General features: G+C 35.3%; 1 protein-coding gene across 1 annotated transcript; it reads right to left on the bottom strand.

Annotated features, from left to right (window-relative positions):
• Positions 1 to 6,722: 6,722 nt before the first annotated feature.
• On the bottom strand, positions 6,723 to 17,676 carry Smp_018610 (hypothetical protein). The gene is made up of 4 exons (XM_018798915.1): positions 17,625 to 17,676; positions 11,833 to 12,301; positions 8,385 to 8,600; positions 6,723 to 7,407 (listed from the first exon to the last, which is right to left on the bottom strand). The coding sequence occupies exons 2-4, from the start codon at positions 12,055 to 12,057 to the stop codon at positions 7,006 to 7,008; spliced, it is 843 nt and encodes a 280-aa protein (XP_018650757.1). The 5' UTR covers positions 12,058 to 12,301; positions 17,625 to 17,676; the 3' UTR covers positions 6,723 to 7,005.
• Between the last annotated feature and the right edge of the window lie 1,696 nt (positions 17,677 to 19,372).

Below are 19,372 nucleotides of genomic sequence, written 5' to 3'. Positions count from 1 at the left end.
AATCTGGTCCAAGCTTTTTCAAGGAATTATCATGCTTGAACCAGATTGCCAGGCGAAACGTTGGATTTACTTCAAATTCATTCGCTGAGATTTTACAAATATATTATTCCTATTTAACTTATAATATTTAGGGGCAAAATCTAAATGTTTCTGATAAATTCTTTTATTAAATAAATGTAATTCATTTACCAAGTACACGTTTTCACACTTGGCTTTTAGCTACTCTTCACTTACATGGATTATAGTTATACTACTCCACTTTCCAAACATTAGTACAAGTTGAGCATTTCAAATTCATAACGCACATACTTATTGAAAGACAAGTGTCTTGTTTAATTAAAAAGCAGAAAATCAAATACGTAAATGATATCGCTAATTTGAAATAAACAAATAAACTGAATATAATAACCAATTCATTGATGCATGATGCTTATTATGCTGTTAAACATTCGCAAAAAAGAAAAACAATAGTAGAATTCAATGTAAAAAAAATGATGAAAATATTAAATAACAATACAAGTACTAATAGAAAGTGAGTATACTGTTACTTTTGTATCCATTTATTTATCAAGATAATGCTGGCACGTGATATGTCATTCGAAAGGGAATCATATTTGACAGTATCTATATATAATTGTAAATCATTCACAATTTTATGCCGACAGTAATTTGACAATCAAAAAAATAATTCTAATCCCTTCAAAATTTAATTAAAAGGATAATACTTTCATCTTTGATATCTAATAGGTCACTTGTCATTTTTAAAGAGTAATCTAACAGTAAACCATAATTTCTATTTGATATTATAATAAGAAGAACAAAATGGGTAAATACTATAACATTTTGAGTTGATTCATACGGATTCTGCGAATCGTGTTTCTTATTTTTTGAATAGGTACATATAATGAACTGTTTTTGTAATTCGACTAAAAGTATATCAACCGACAGGAAGTTAATGACTTCAATGCACTATTTAACCATTGGTTTCTTCAATGAGTTCACTAATAAACCTAAAAACTACTTACATAATACATATATAAAAGTACTGATCGTTTTGGAATAGTCAAATCATAATTTTAATACATGCTCCACTCCTTTCTGATTATTAATTTATTATGTTTTTCAGATAACTCCGCCTGTAGCTCTTCTAGAGTTACTGCCGGTCCCAAGCTCGGGTAAAGGAGGAGGGTTGGGCATGGGGTTAGCGACCCCATCCCGTAGAAAAACTAACTCGCTAAAAAACGCTAATCAGAATAAATAATTCAAGCCATTTAAACTCTGCCCTGGGAGTTGAAGGAATAAGCAGATATGAAAAGGATGAGTAACAACTGGAAAGGATTGCTCAGGACAGAGTTGGGTGGAGAATGCTGGTGGGCGGCCTATGCTCCTCCACGAGGGGTAACAGGCGTAAGTTCTTCAGATAAAATGCAACAGATAGTTGAAAGATGTTCGTTATGGTTGATAGATCATCAAAAGTTAAGTATGTACATAAATAGAAAATGAAGGTTGTTTATATAGCTGAAGGTTGGAAAATCCAAATAAGAGTTATTCTTACTTGATCTTTTCGGACTAAATTAAACTGGACATTTAGGTGTAGTTAGTTTAATTCTTCAAACAAGTATATTTCTATCCGTAGAACAAATGAGTTTATTCATGGTTATGTAGCAATTGGATGTGCATTCTATGATTGTATTTGTTTTTAGAAGAAAACACACACCAATTTGGCTCAAACAATGCAATTTCATTCTTTGTTGGAACTATAGATGTACTGAAGGTGGTGATGAACTGTTTCCTCACGATAATCATGGTTGATTCACAATTATTCCTCTTAAATGATTTAACAAGCTCAACCTTATGGGCTATAAAAGTTTAAGTTAGAATACCCAGATGATACTGCTACCTTAAGAGCGAGGTTTATTGGTGAAAAGACTGATAATAATAGTTACATAGAGAACCAGATCTACTTTTGAATAACTTGTATTATCTGATGAGACTGTTCATAATAATTCACGAGTTTTTACCTTCTCCACATACAAGGCAGTTTATCATACTCTGTAGATTTATAGATCATAAACTGTAATAATTAATCAACAAAGTTCACGACTAACAGTTTAGGTACATTTATTATGTTTCGTTTGTACTTTCGTTGTTTTGAATGAATTCTCTACACCATAGACTGATGCTGAGTTATTTCGTCAACAGAAACGATTGAGGAATGAACTGTTGTTAGTATGAAATTCGAAGAATTATAGTCCGCACTGTTGAAGTGAACTTTGGTGTATATAAACATAAAAAAATTTCAGTAATATCAAAGAAGGGATTCTAGTAGGTCATGAAATTGCTTGACTGTGAATATTAATTGTTGATTATCACCTCAGTTATCTATGTGTGATTTATTTATGATAAAGTAAGGAGGTATATTACTAAAAAATCATGTATCATGAGTTACTTGATATTATCTAACTTTCACTTACTTATGAACTGGAAATAATTACATGATAAAATAGTTGCAGAAGTAACCGTTAATGACTGTTTTTTAATAGTTGGTGTAAACTTATAAGTGGTTGTTTGATAAAAATGGTTTTCTCCTAGATTATCGAATTAGCTGCTGCCGTACTTTGGAAATAGTAGATATATTTAGCTAGTGTAGGTTAGATTAATTAGATTGCCCGGAAAATTAACTTGACTGAATATGAAATCATGCCATTTTTCCCGACAGTAATTTTAGCTTTGGTCAGTTGAGCTATTATTGAAGATAGCAATTAACACATGTTTTGACTTATCGTAGGAAATCTTGGAATAACTCAAGTACTTTGTCAGCTTTGGAAAAGTGTGTAGTCAAAAGCGAACACGTTAAGCTTAATTCACTAAGTACAATCTAATGGATCGTTGATTGAGGTGAAATTCGTACGATAAATACTGTTTATTAGTGACTTTTCTCTAAAAAGATTTTCAATGGGAAACTGTTAAATAAAACAAATCGAGAATAAGTTACCAATTGCTTTAGATTAGTCATATTATATATAATCGCATGTTTACCATGGTTGAAGGTGACTAACACTACTTCATTTCAATAGTTGGACAGCACTATGCTCGTTGCGAGATCTTGAAGGTTGTTGGTTCAATCATGCATGAATCATGAGTACACTAATCTGAAGTGACTTATGCTAGAATCAAACATTTATCCAGTCCTCGTTTTTATTGCTTCTCTACCAGAAATCAGTCACGTAGTTAAACACCATCTAATGGTTCAGAAGATAACATAATTACTTTGAAACTCAAGAACTTTGACTTAAATCTGCAAATGAGTTAGTCTTACTTCATGAAGACGGGCTTCAGAATAAGATATAACTGTAAATTGTCATACAATTGTGATTCTTTTTGGATACTCCTTTTCTTGTTTTTGAAGATTTAGGAAAATTATAACACATGCTAATTCATACATTATATTCCACCAAACATATATCCAACTGAAATATTTCCTTGAGTTTCGTGTCAATAGTGTCATTATTAACAAGTGACTACTACTGTTGTAAATAATTGCAATCTTCTCTTCACTGTACTATCATGAATAAGAGGCAAAATAACAATTCTAGTCATTTAATATTACTCTACTTTTAAGCTATTCAGTTGGGACTAAGATGTCAATTTGTGTGTTTTTGTGTATTATGACATAAAGAAAATGAAACAATCAAGAGGATGAGTAAAATAAAGTGATTTTTAATTCTGAATTTAACTTTATGACAAGTAGGTGTTTTCTTGGTTGGAAAAAAAAGTTTTTCAAAGAAATTTACTTCTCATCTTTGGAAAAATTCCCAAGAGAACAAGAAGAAAAAATATATAATTGGACAACATTCAATTTTTTTTATTTGTTGAGATTACTCGTTTTTATTATCTTTTAAAAATAAATCTATACGGGTACAATTTTGACAATGGAAATACAAGAGAATATGAGTTTCATTAGGTCTTCTCAGCTGGATGTGTTCGAATTCTAATCAAAATAAAGTTGAGTAATTATATTTTCGAATATGGAGGAAAGATGTGTTATTCCTTACACTTATACGATGAGTTTTAGATTTTTAAAAAAGTTGCTAATGAATACAAATGAAATGATTTTATAGCAAAGAAACAAAAGAGGAATAATCAAACAAGAATAATGTAAGATGCAGTTCAGTAATATATTAACTAAGGTAGATGTCATTTATTTCAAGAGCAAACCACTGGATCGCAACAGGCATCCATCTTAAATAATATTTATAACATTTTCGGTCATGGGGTTTCATGATCTTTATGACCCCATTAAAAGTGTATGAATGCTAAGACAAGTTCCAACGTAGGAGTCATAATTTCTTTTGCGTGAATATGTTATAGACCAACTACCCATCTGTTTTTAACATACGGTTTTAGAGCCAGTAAATAATGATCTATTAGAAGCTTCAGGGATGAGGAAAACATGACGTAGCTACAGCCAGTTAACATGACTTCGTTGATTGAGTCATGACCTCCATACTGCTTTAATAAATATTGCTAGGCCAGATTACTTACTTACTCCTGTCACCTCTCGTTAGAGCATAGGCCACCCACCAAAATTCTCCATCCAACTCTGTTTGGGGCAATCCTTTCTAGTTGTCTGCTTCCAATTCTCGGAGCAGTGGATTCCTTGGCTCTCCTTTTCCCTTCAGGATTCGAAGTTAGTGCTTGCCACATGATGCAGTCTGATGATTTCCGCTATGTATGTCCTATCCATCTAAAGAGTCTTTTCCTAATTTGCTCTTCAACTAAAAATTGGTTTGTTCTCTCACACAGTAGGCTGTTGCTGATGGTATTCGGCCAACCGACATTGAGTATCTTGCATAGACAATTGTTTATAAATACTTGTACTTTTCTCATGATAGTTGTAGTAGTTCATCAAGTTTCATCTGCATACAGTAGAACTGTCTTGACATTCGTATTGAAGATTCTGACTTTAGTGTTGGCTGAAAGTTGTTTAGAGTCCCAGGCATTTTTCAATTGTAGGAATTCTGCCCATGCTTTGCCAATTTTCACCTTTACATCTACAACAGATCCTCTTTGTTTATAGATGATGTTGCCTAGGTACGTGAAAGTTTTCACTTCTTCCAGAGTCTCTCTGTCAAGTGTGATTGGGTTGGTATTCTCTGTGTTGTATTTGAGGATCCTGCTTTTTCCTTTGTGCATGTTGAGGCCTACTGATGCAGAGACTTCTGTTACAGTGGTCGTCTTGACCTACATTTATTGGTGTGTATGGGATAAAAGGGTTAGGTCATCTGCAAAGTCCATTGTATTACGTGCTTCCCCTCAGGTGTGGAGGGCCACCAGAAGAAAGAGAAAAGGCAAGAGTAAGCAGCCTTGTTTGACTCCAGTCCTCACTTGGAATGAGTCCGTCAACTGTCCTCCATGCATGACTTCGCAGTGTAGTCCATCGTATGAATCGCAGATGATGTTGACAGTTTACTCAGATACAGCATAGTGTCGAAGAAGGTTCTATAATGTCCTCCTATCCACGCTGTCAAACGTCCTCTCACAGTCAAGGAAGTTGATTCGTAGTGATGAGTTCTATTCAAGAGTTCCTCGAAGTGTTCTACCCATCTGTTCTTGGATATCAGCAATTGCCTTGCCTTATCAGTCCTTGACCGGTCTCTCTGTTTTACTATATTTCCTCTCCAGTTTCTTTGTTGTGTCATATAGTTTTCATATTTCCTTCTGTTACTGCTTTTCCCACCGTTGTTACTAGGTCTTGCACTTATTTCAACTTGTCAGGTCTAATGCTCTTCTTCGCTTGCTTGTTTGCTTCCATGTATTTAGCGTGTGCCTTGACTTTCTCTGCTCTTGTTCGGCTGTTGTTAATTGTTGTCTTCTTTTCTTGAGTTTCGATAGAGAATCATTCTTTATGATGGTGCTTCTTGCGGCCCAGCACCTCCTGGCATGTCGAAGTTAGTGCTCCTTTGGTTCTTCCCAGTCTTTTTACATTGTAGTTTTGTTATATCTAGATCTTTGATTCTTACTATGCCGCGTACTACTAGACTACTTGAACGATCGAACCCGCAACGTCGCAAGAGAGAAGACAGAAGACTAGTAAGTAGGAACTTTATTCCCCAAAACAGTGTCAAAATATATTACAGAAATCTCATGTATTTATAGTTTTTGACTGAGAGTAAATCATCATTTCAGACAACCAATAGGCACATAGGGGTCATTCTTATCCATCCAATGGGGAAGCTACACGTCGACATTCTAGAATATTCCCCAGGCAGTGGTTGGATGGAATGTTTGCGGCTCTTTCTGGGCTCCCTAGAGTTTACCAATGAGCCGTCCTTACACCTCCCCTCGTTGAAGTCTGCGACGTACGACTTCCTTGAGATGTTGTAACGTTTGGAACTTGTTGTTGAGAGTTATCTTGAATTCCTTGAGTATGTCGAAAGAAGTCTGTATTTAACCTTTGTACTGCTGTTTCTCCAGCAAGTGGATTTTTTATTTGAGTAAGATCATCATAGTTTAGTCAATATTTGCCCATAACTTTATCCGACTGGTTAAAGACTAGTCAATCGAAGAGGGATACGGCATCGTGAACAGGATGATCTCGGGTGCAATAATCAGTTGAAAACTATAGAACCATGGAACTGAAGATATTCCTACATTTAAAAGAATCCTAATCAAAAATAATGCAAATTGTTTTGTAACGTTCAGAAGAAACTGAGTTACCAAGAGAACTTACAATAGTTTAGCTAAATAATTCATCGAATATAAAGCATATAACATAGAAAAGTACTAATAGTCATCGGCTACGACAGCTCTGTAATAAACTTATAAATAATTAAATTTATTTTATTCTGAATACTAAAGCGAAAAAAGACCCAAAAATATATATGGTGATAACAAATCAATATGATTGAAATATAGTTTTTAGTAAATGAAAGCCATACTTTCATTTAACATGAAAAGAATTTATTTATACTCATTCTGAGAATACAATGAAATAAATGCACATTAGCTAATATCCATTTCAGAATCATCTTTATTTTGAAATAGAAAATCCCAAAGAGCCATATCAATGTGATCAGGTATTCGATAATCCTCAGGATTGTTCGCATTGACAGAACAGTATTCCATTGATTGACTTGGAAGGGATATAGATCCTTGCTTAGGTTGCAAACACCGACCAACAGGATTGGATACTAGTGTCTCATCAAGTACAGTATGTAATAAGGGAGTCAACTCGGGGCCTAGATCATTGAGACCATTTCGTAGACTTTCCATGAGATTAAAACTACTAGAAGTTGAAACTGGTGCACCAGGGACAATAAGATCATTAGCTGCTATCCTGAGTTGTTCATCTGCTCGGGTTAAATACTGCTCAGCCTTTTCGACAGTTTCTGCTCCTACGTTAACCTGAAAGTAGATAAAATCCTTGTATAACTGTTATGAAACATTGTATCTGTGTATATTCATCTCGAGTTGCCAGTCGAGATAAGTCTAAGTCGGGTTTTAATGATTGACTAGTAAAAAATGATTTTACTGTACGTTGGTTACTAAATGATGAATGGGAAAACAACTGACATGATGTAGTGTGGTTGATCGACAGTTTTCTACAAGACCGACTTATTGAAACATGGTCCCGAATAAGCTGATATCAAAAGATAACACACCAAGTCATTAAAGTAGTTTCTCGACAGTAAAATGACATAACTGTATGTAAAATAAGTGACTATTGGATATTTTATAGATTACTCATGTAGAAATGACACTAGAAACTGACTACTATGTTTAATTGTTGCCCATTGGGTCAAAATGAATTTTAAGTAATTAGAATAAAGTCAAGATAAGTTATCTAATAGTTAATTACTTACCACATAAAGCTTAGATCTGAATGAATTAGATAACTAACTGTTGCACAAGTATAATGCTGACAGTTCAGTGACGGAAATTATAAGACAAACAATTTGAAACAACATTTTTTTACGAGTACAGCGGTACTATGAATATAGTACAAACTTCCCTCACAATAAAGATTCAGTAACCTTTCGTTGAGTTTTAAATTCATACAATACTGAAAGAATTCAAACTCATGTCTCGGAAATAACCAACCACCTAGTTATTACATTCTACACTAACCTAATAACATAAAATTTGGAAGACTATCTTCCAAGCTGGAGTTAATTTATTTAAGCACTTGTCTTTATAGTATGATTTCTTAATTACTATACTTATTAACCAGACTATATTTAGTGTAAATAAATCATTATAAATTATGGAAGTAGTTTTGTTTATTCAGAGTGTAGTGTTGTAACATGTACTGATGTGAAATGTTTTCCAAAAACTCCTTATATAACTATGAAATAAAATAAATGAACGAAATAATTAATAACCTGATATTTAAGAATTTCTCGAAGTAGATCTCTGGCTTGGTGTTGTCGATACTCATTAACAAGATGATGCATATTAATGAATAGAATAGCCAAGTGATCAAGCTTTTCTGTTCGTTTACATGAACTGGGATCACGAGTGATAATGTCCAACAAATCCAAGTAGTTAGCCAATATTGAAAAATTAATTTTTCTTAACTCCCGCTTACGATTATACGTCTGATAGTAAATGAAAACAAAGAAATATTAAAAAAAATTTTGTTGAAACAATTGAAGAGCTAAAATATGATCCCAAGAGTAAAGTATCAATAATAAGTACTCAATCAAGGAAATAAATGGAACCCTATAAATAAAATAACTATGATTTATTTTCTTTTGAAAACAAAAGGTTATACGCAACAAAAACTTATACTTTATACCAAATTAATAACTTATGTAGAACTAAGAAACGAAATTACTAAAAATCGCATTTTTCAGTAAAATAATTGATTTGGTAGTTAAAGAGGTTATGATAAATAAAAATAAATTAATCCATGAACCAAGTATATGGGTATGAGGCACACTTTAAATATGAAGGATGATGATACAAACCCGAGTAGATGGAGCGGTGTTCAAATCTGAGACTCAGCAGTTGGAAGTCGAACGCCTTTATCGCTAGGCCACAAGAACACAAGATTGTTTTTGGTTTCTTCTCGTCTCACTTTTACATAAACACTCGGTCTGGTTAAATAATACCCTTGATAATTTACCTACGACTACAGAACAAATTACATACTAGGTTTAAATCTCAATGCCCCCCCGCAGTTAAAATGCATAATGATAATGAAAAACAAAAAGCATATTTCGTTGTATTGTTTTTGTTTAATATGATGATTTAATCGTGAGACGTTCGTTGTCATTCTTGACAGTACATATTAAGAGTCGAATTTGAAAACCTTTCATTGAGTCAATTTAAAACAGTAAATGGTTATAAGATTAAAAGTTTAACCATAGAATTATACAAAACTAGACAACGAAATTGTAAAGTGAATTACTTCAGAAGTATGAAATACGTGGATTAAAATACATAGTGCTTCTGACAGTCCCAAGAATGAAAACATTCTGTCACACAAGACATAAACCAACTTACTCAATTTCCACAGTTTTGCTGATTGGTGTGAACGGTCTGGAATTATTAACATCTTTTAGTATTTTGTGTCACACAACAGTAAAGCTTGTAACTTCTGTAGTATCTGTACTGGTAAATGGTAATTACTATTTGTAGTCGGAGGATTTTAAACTTGAAAAGCAACAAGTGCCCCAGCATGGATAACGCAAGTTAAAAAGGATTTTTAATCTTACATAAAATTTACATCTGATAGTTTGAAATTCAACATAAAAATATGTCATTAAATATTTATTTAGGAGAAATTTACGCGTAACAAAAAAAGTTAAACTATACGAAAGAATAATGGGTGATTACATTTTAAATGACCTTTAGAGAATTTAAAGAATTACGTTTCTATGGGCTACCGAAAATCCACAAGCTTGATATTCCCTTAAGACCTATGATAGATTTCACAAACGCTTCAATGTGTGCTTTGTATAAATATTTAAGCAGTATACTGAGGCCATTTTAACACAACCAAATTAATGTCTTAAGGAATCTATATGGATTCAAATAAATAATCTCAGAATTATCCATCAACAAGGACCAAACAATGGCAAACTATTATGTATCTCTATATATTAGCATCCCAACTGATAGATGTCTAGGCTTCGTTAATGGTTTACTAAAGAATGATCATACTCTATCTAGCAGATGCCCATTAAGCATTAGTTCAATCATGAAATTCCTCAAGCTATGCTTGAATTTACCACTATTCACTTTCAGAGGGACTTTATATTGACAAATGAATGGAGTAACAATGGGATCTTCAGTATCTCTGATTGTAGCTAATTTAATAATGTCCCTTATTTTGCCAGTACCATCAGACCACACGTCTGACTCAGATATGCAGATGACACATTTGTCATTATAAAAAAACTTTCCCTAGAAATTTCTTTATACAGATGAACACGTTCTCAGAACACATCAAGCTCACTTTTGAAAAGGAAGACGAACATAATGAACTATCATTCTTAGACTGTTTAGTTAAAAGGAATTATAGCCATGTACCGAAAGCCGACACATTTAAATCGGTATATTGATCTTAACTCTGCACATTGATTCAGTGCAAAAATTTCTTTTCAGAAGAGCAACCAAAATCATTATTTCAGAAGACAGTCTAAGAGAAGATATATAATAAATATCCTACGAATTAATAATTTTCCTAAGAATATTACAAAAAAACATGTTGAAACAAAACTATCCTTCTATAAATAAAAATCTTAGTGGGAAATGTTGAATCAGTACAGTGGTTTTATTTTACCACCAAGGTACGACATAAGAATTACAACGAATCTTGGAAACTTACAAAATTAAAGCTTTCCATAAGATAACAAACAAATAAAAGATAAGATCCCGTTTACATCTACACAGAAATTGTCTGCAGATTAGGTTGTAACGATTGCGACGCGTTTTACATTAGAGTCTTCCTGTGAGATCTCAACACGTGCCAAGGTACATGTAAGTTACACACATAGGCTTGATAATCATGTAGAATTGGAAAATCCACAGGATAAGTTAAATCATTAATAGCAGTATATGCTATTTTTAATGACCACCAAACTGACATCAAAAATATCAAAATAATTCAGAAAGGTTTTTCCAACTATGAAGAAAGGCGAGTTGTCGAAGCGTTCCACACAATGCTAAATCCCTCTGCCCCCAACAGGGAAAAAGATCTGGCCATTCATCCAACAACCAGATTTGACACTATTTATTTTCCTCACAATCTGTACGCACTCAATTTCAATCCCAATAATTCATATTAGAAATGTATACATTTTTCATACCCACCTTCTGACACAAATTAATAGTGACATGCCACATAAATTCACCTTAAGCAAAAACAACTTAACATTGACACGTTCGACCCATTAATATTTTGATTGTACTAAAAATATTCTGCATTATTTACTTCGTACTATTTAAACTTGTGTCAATTTTATTTCGGTTATTTATGTGTTCAGAAGAAGCGACTTACATTAAGTCACGAAACGTCAGGAATACAATTTCTACTGACTGGGATATGACAAAAACACATTTATCATTAACTTCCTACCCAGGGTTCAATTTATTTGAAACTTTCAAGTGCAACCTTAGCATTGATACCTATTAATTTTAACTTCTGCTCTTTAACTGGTCTCCGTAATTTGAAAGCATTTTGATCTAATAATACCTTGTGATCTGCATCTAACCCTTCTAACTTAATGGAAATAAATCTTCGGAACCACGGTTCGTAGTATTACTACCACAGTTTAAACTACTTTTTAAGACTAAAATATTTAAATCTATTAGTGAACTAACCTGTGGATAAACTCGACGAACACCTTGTGATTCCAGAGATCGGAGGATGGCATCTTCAGAATTATAAAAATTTCCGAACATTCTGTAAGCAGTTGAACCAGGAGGGGTAGGTGGGCGCGGAGGGGTCTCGGTACTGAAGAGTTTATTTATAAGTTGCCAAGGTGGTGCTGGGAACAAACTGACATGGGAAGTCAGGTTGACTTTCGATTTCTCGCTTCCCGACATCTCAGACAATAGCAACGGAAATCAAAGTCTTATGCCGGTTTCTCGTGCACGGCTTTGAACACAACGTTTTAAGATTTGAAATTCTTTTTCACAATAATTGTGCTTAACATCTTTTAAGGACAAAACGCATTTCGCATACACTGAAGATTCAAGAATGCACTGTGACAGTAAGGCAGGGTAGCGTAAGAGTCTTGTTTTACCGTCAAGAACAACAGGCATCACCAACCCCCAACAGTTGCGTTTACTAAATTAGTTCAAATACGAAACACTTGAATAAGGGTGAGACAGAGTGAAGAGTTTATTATAAATAAAATGTATTCAAACACAAACTTTGATACAAGGAAGCATCAAATATGTATGCGCCACACAAACCATTCGATCTGTGTGAGGGCTGGAATGTTGCCCGGATAACCGAACCGAAGCAGGTGGTTTTTTAGAGGGCCGCTCGTCAGTAACTAAATGGACGTATATGTGTTCAACTTTTAGCTGCATATATGGGAAATCAAAACATATTATCCAGATTACTAGCCAGAAATAGATAGACTAGAATTCCCAAATGTGGTAAGATGGCTCAGTAGAATGATTTAACTACCTCACGAACACTAACATATAAAAGAAAACTGTAGTATAAAACACTGGGAACAGTGTCGTCTCTTTGTATCACAAGTTTTTCACTGGGAGATATATGCTCACAGGGAAGCTTTATACATATGAGTCTCATCCAGTCTTTCTAGGCTTTGAGACAATACATTCGTTGATAGTTACCGAGTCTCTAACCTACAACCAAGGAGAGATTTGAATTAACAATTAGTATTTATAAAATTTAATGCTCAAAATGGTGATAGTATGGTGATGTTCTCAAGTCAAACATCAAAGATTGGAGATTATGCAAGTCTTGATAAACATATGATGATATTAATAACCATGAATATTAATAACCATGAATATTTATTCATTTCGAAAATAAGGAGCTCCAAGAAACGTACACTTGGAGTTGTACAGAAAGTCTATAAATGTGATGCATATCGTAATTTTTCCTCGTCTACATCCAAACTTTCTTTATTATAGACCAGTTACATTTCTCACATCAGTATTCGACTGGAATGTTATGAACTTTGGATCACTGATATTATTAGAGGTACGTGGTTGATGGTTATTGGTAGGAAACCTTGGACTTCGGTTTTACGTTAATTGAAACTTGTTAGCAAGATCCAGGAGCTCCTGTTGATAATATCAAGCCACGAGACACCAAACATGATCCACTTTGATGTGAATCACCATTGGTCACACTACAACTTGGTCGACAGAACCCGATCAACACTAACGACTTGACAAACAGAACTTTATTACTCGGTGATCAATTACTGTAAAATAGCCCCCGAGATTTGAAGTAAACGTGTGATAGATGTTGATTAGGACAATAAATTTAAGGAAAGAGTTCTTTCTATTCTTTTATAAAAATAATAGACAAAAGAGTATGTTTAGGATTTCTATGCTACCTATCATACACTAAGGTTGCTCTTAAGATATAAGGTAGCAATTCCCTGTTACAATTAAATGTTAGGACCGTATTTTAGTAACCAACTGAGCCACATACTTTTTCAAATTTTATACTGATGGATTTGAAATAAGTTAGTTGTAGTAAGCTGATATAAATTACTTAAAAACATTTATCTAATTAGCTTGGAGTCAAACTCCTAGGAATAAAGGCTAGTAACATTTTTCGGCTGCCCAAGCTCAAGTAAATGGTCAGATCTAAGCCCCGCGGTTGTAATTTAAGTGTTACTAGTCAACTTCTCTGCACTTAATAGATAATAGCTGGAGTGAGCGCAGGATGATTTACAAGTGACAAGTAACTTCGCACAGGATGTTATCTGATATAAACAACAGTCTAATAAGGAGAGGAGGAATATCCTATTGGAAGTGTCAGTCTTTGTATACAAAACTATCCAGATGACCTTAAGACTATTGTTTATAGTTTTAATTCATAGTAGTATCCATAGATTTTCGTCATTGTAAAGACTGGTAATAACGAGTGCTGTTTTATCGGTAACGGTAAATATTTCAAAAGAATGTTAATAAAAATAGGCTTTAAGTAGTTACATTCAGTTGTATTTTCTGTCGGTTATCAGTGCGTAAATCAGATGAAACTTCATAGAGAAGTGGGATGACCTTGCACTCAATTCAGTCAGTCAGCGACAACGTAGGACCAGGCACATATATGCATCGGTCCAAGTTGCCATACTTCGTTAGCACAACAAGATGAACACCGAATTCATAGAAGTAATTAATTTAGTGGTGGTAGTATATAAAGAAAGGTTGTATATAAGGATATAGTATAGGAAGGAAGAACGTTATGAAGCAATTTTAATCTTAAGGTTTAAGGGAAGATAAAGAGTGTATACACCTACGCCATTGTGATCGATTCTGAGCCATGTCACCTAGAGTCTCCAACCATTGGTTACGATAGTCACGCGGACCCCAACCAGGTAGTCTGCATCTACCAACATGGCTCAGACTAGAAGTTAGTGACTTCAAGCACTGATGCCATATTTTGGTTTGGCCGCCCCTTACTCTCTTCCAACCATCCCCTACACTGGTCAACATTGCGCGTCGTGGTAATCGGTGTTCAGGCATGTGTAACAAGTGGCCCAACCATCTCAGTCGATGAAGATTCATGACCTCATCAACTGATTTACCATCATTCCCTAATACCCTGTGTCTAACCTCACTATTACTTACCCGGTTACCCCAGCAGATGCGAGCAATATTTCTAAGGCATCTGTGGTCAAATACTAGTAACCTACGAGTATCTTCTATTCTTAATGGCCATGTTTCACAGCCGTAAAGTAGAACAGAGCGAACTGCTGAGCACTATACTCGTCCATTAATTGATAGACGGATATCTCATCTTCGCCATAGGTGACGTAAGTTGGCAAAAGCCAAACGAGCTTTCTGAATACGTGCTGAGATTTCGTCAGACACCAACCCATTAGGGCTGATCAGACTTCCAAGATAAGTGAAGTTGTCCACGCGTTCGACACTCAATTACCTCATTACCATTAGTTAAACTAAGTGTAGGTTCAGAATTGTCCCGAAGTATTATGTAGCATCTGATATGCGTGGAAGACAGTTTAAACTGTAGACATTTCGGCAGGCTAATTAAAAATTCAAATTGATAGCACGATAGGGCTTTTTCACATGATCTTTCGATAAAACATATCAGGGATTTAGGGTACGACATGACATGACGATATAAATACTATACATAAGTACTCTCCCTCAGAAATACACATTTGAAGTCTATTTAAAAGTTCAAGATTCGTGGTTAAAACACCCACATATGAGAGCAGACATCAAGTCTGGGAGTTCTAATCGATTTATGTTTTAGCAGGACAGTAAGGAAAATGAATGAACATGTATTACATAACTGTTAAACAGGAACTACAAGAATTGAAAATAATGATATCTCTCAACCTTGTGGACTGAAGAGCACAAACATTACTGTTATTCATTGCCCCCAAATGCCTTGGTGCGGCAGAGGATGGGGAGAGTTCACTCTCCCTCTGGTAATTCTCTCACATAGCCACGCGTATACAGCCACAGAATACCTACTCACTGCCTTCTCGCGACATTACTGCTGTTTACGAAATTGAGAGGGTGAAAAGTGAATGTCCGATGCTTTAATCGGGTTGGTGGAAACGGAGAGTCCATCTAGGGGAGTTGGAAAACCCTGATTACCAACCAATGGTGCACATGGGCTCCAGGATCCTAAAGGAACAAATAGCATATGAATCGACCTTCGGTCACCGGCTACCATGGGACTGCATCTCCTGACATTGCTCCACTGCCTTGTGGATTAGATCCTCAGGTCGAAGGTCCAGGGTGTGGCCCCTAAGGGAACCACCTGCTTCAATCTGAGCACCCGGACAATACCACAGCCCACACACGAATCAAGTGAATTGTATGGCGCATATGTATTCGGTGCCACTTTGTACCAGTACTTATGTGTTTAAATAAATAAACAAATAAAACTGTTATTCATTAATACTTAGAAACACATGAAACGAACATACTAGTAAGTCCTAACGGGTCTTAAATAAACAATCAAAGGAAACGGTGATCGTTAAACTGAGTCATTTGCCTAAACAGACAGACCTGTAATTGGTAATTTCTTTGGGTAGTCAAATTTCCAAATCACGTAGTGTTTGAGCCTCAGGGGATAAGTCACACATCATAAACTTTGTGTGCTTCGTTCACGTCAGGAAGAAACAAGTTTGCAACTTAGTACTTATCACATTGTTAGTGCAGTTAAGTCTATTGACGTCACAAATTATGCACGTGTACTGAGTTATTGATTGATTCATATTAACTAACGCTTAGGACAATACATTAAGACTTGACTTTTTACCAGATAAGTTATGTATATACACGTCAGAGTACTTGATATGGCCTTCTAAATAATCAGTTGTATCTGTTGTAAATTCATTTTATGAGGTTAACAAATCCTCATTTTCAGTCTTACCTTCTTCCTTACATCGAGCCACATCAGTCTCTATTCAGTTATCCATACATGGGCCACCAACCATTTGTGTCCTCTAACGGGGACCCATAGTGTAAATTCAAGAGCACTTTTAGATTTATTATATTTCTCTTTAGTTCATGGTTAACGAAGACTGAATAACGTTCCGAATGCCAGAAGAATGTAATAACTGCTCACTCATACTAGATACAAAACGTTTCGAATTTATGACTATGAGACTAGGAATGTGTGAACGGTTAATGCCGAGAGCTCGATTATCATTCCAAAGACAACTACTTTGGTATTTTCCAAACTTTCTTGGTAAGATGTAGCATCAAGAAATACTTTGAATAAGGGTAGTCCGTTGCTCCTAACTTGGAAAGAAACACTAGGGATTAAAAATGATGTTCCTAGGGTCAACTGTTACTTTTTCTACACATATCTCCAGACTATGGGATCAGAACTTCAACCAACAATCTTGAGCAAAAAGCGTTCACTGAGAAAGTCATTTTATGACCGCTCAAGAACCCTAAATCTGAAATGTTGGTTGATTTAGTTTATCATTATTTCTGAATACATTCACGGAGAAACCTTATTTCAACTGCGATATAATCCCGAATCTACATGGATTACGCATGCGTAGTACAAAAAACTGTGCCAGCAACCGGTGCTGAGTATGCATGGAAAATGTGTTCTGAACTATAATCAAACCAAAGAGAGGTAACTGTGAAGTATTCAGTTCCCAAGGTTCTTGGTCTTTTGGTTGTTTTTGAAAGACATTTAGGGCTTCGATCAATATGTTTTCGGCAATACAACTGGGTCATACAGAATAATACGAGAGGTCCAACCAGAGAGACCAAGTCTCAAATAGGAAGCTTACAGGTTTAATATTGGAAGCTGGTGATGAAACGAATTTCAACATGTGTTTATGATAAAAGATCGAAACGTTCGAATCTCTTCGTAATCTCAGTTTGTACATTATAAATTTGTGAGTGACATAATGATTTTGGTCCTAACACTAAAGCATAACGGAGCAAAAACCTACTCAGTTCTTTACGTGTATATGCAGTGTGACTAGCCTTCAGAGACCAAACCTCCCTCTACACTTTAAAAACACAACTCTGACGACAAGACAAAAAAGTAGTTTAGTTTAAATAATAGACTGATTGTTTTTAAGGCCTGACAACTAGTTTAACTGTATAAAAAATTGAAAAATCTGTGTTAAAAAAGCAAAAAGAGGATTGAAGTTATATAACGCCAACGAAGCGTGTGTTTATGTAAACATTGTCGTTTTGTCCTTCATTTTCGGTACTTTCGTTAATTTTTGTAGAAGCTGCTTCGATCCGCGTTCTGTTTTCGTTATTTTGTAGGTTTTTTAAAGCTCTGAGAGTGGTACTGTGCAGATATTTTACTAATTACATATGGTCCAAATGGTTGAGGACGGAATAAAAGAAGCTTTCGCTTAACGGGCTTCCGTGTCTAGTGGCAGTGGATCACCAATACCTCCAGGCAAAAACCTAGGTATATGAACGATAATAGAGGGAAAAAAAGAATTTGTTAAATCATAATAAGTTATCCTTAGTCCTTAAGAATAAGTCAAGTTTCCTCTTAAAGGACTCCTGGGAAGTCGCTTGGACTAGCTCAGTCGGCAGCGAATTCCAGCACTTGACTACTCTTACGGAGTAGAAGTTGTGTCTGCAGTCTGTTCTGCTATGTTATATAATTTGACTACAGAACAAATACCAACTTCAGTAGATCATTCTGTTTAGGATATAGGTTGCGTATTAAGATGTCACGGACATCGAATGCTTGGTGACTTTATTGTCTGCAGCACCTTTATAATCGAGGATCCCAAAGCCAGTCAGAATAGATGTCAGGAATGAATGAGTTCGAATAAATGTTTGGAAGGTGGTCGATATTGTTAAGGAGCGTCAAATATGTAGCGGTAAACAAATCCCCTAAATCAATAGCTCTGCAAGTCCTAGACGTTTGACACTGACCTCATTAGTTTAAGTGGACTCATCTAGTTGAAGGCGCTTGGTCATGCATCCGCACCAGATCACGAGTGAGGACGCCGTGCTTCACATCTCCTACAACTTTATATATCATATTTTAAATCTATTTTTACATATGATATTTGTTCATATTTTTCGGTATATTTTTCTAGTTCATCGCCATACTTTATGTTTATAATGACATAACAGACCCCTAAATTATTTAAGATCAAGACTCGTCACCCTCATTTTGGCCCGGCAACAGAGAAGCTTGATTCCGCTACGCAGATGATTATCACGAGCACGACGTAACCGCCCCACGTGCAGAACTACTCGCGGTAGTGAAGGCACTATCGCACGATATCAACAGGTACGTCACACACAGTATCTTCAGTAGTGATATCACGGAACTTTACGAAACTCAAACAAAGTTATTCTTAAAGCTGAGATCTAACCGATTGACAATGGTTAGATCAAATCCGCAATAATATCAATCCGCAACATCGCTCAGCAATTGGCATGTTGCTAAAAATGAGGGAGGTAATATGCCAATGGAATTTAGATGACGGCCATGTAGGGCCAGTGAAATGTCGCTGAGCCCTAGACAAATCACCCGGCAGTTGAGTCACTGAATATAGAGCAGATCATCAATCCCTGTCAAAGTCAAAGACAACCAACGCGCATCGGTTAATCGTACGCCATGGAATGGTCCATGAGGTGATGGTCACACTTTCGCTTGTACGTACTTTATATAATATATATCTGTGATAACGTCCTTTGTGTTGTACGGCCTTAAAAG

This window comes from Schistosoma mansoni, chromosome 3 (assembly GCF_000237925.1).
Source record: "Schistosoma mansoni strain Puerto Rico chromosome 3, complete genome".
NCBI lineage: Eukaryota > Metazoa > Platyhelminthes > Trematoda > Strigeidida > Schistosomatidae > Schistosoma > Schistosoma mansoni.
The sequence above is the reverse complement of the archived record's forward strand: the minus strand, read 5'-3'. Positions and strand labels throughout refer to the sequence as shown.

Excerpts from the sequence above, each read along its gene's own strand:
- Smp_018610 (XM_018798915.1), bottom strand. The coding sequence starts at position 12,057 with ATGTCGGGAAGCGAGAAATCGAAAGTCAACCTGACTTCCCATGTCAGT. Across the intron at positions 8,601-11,832 it reads TTCGTCGAGTTTATCCACAG|ACGTATAATCGTAAGCGGGA; the intron begins GTTAGTTCACTA and ends ATTTACTATCAG. Across the intron at positions 7,408-8,384 it reads GAGAAATTCTTAAATATCAG|GTTAACGTAGGAGCAGAAAC; the intron begins GTTATTAATTAT and ends ATCTACTTTCAG.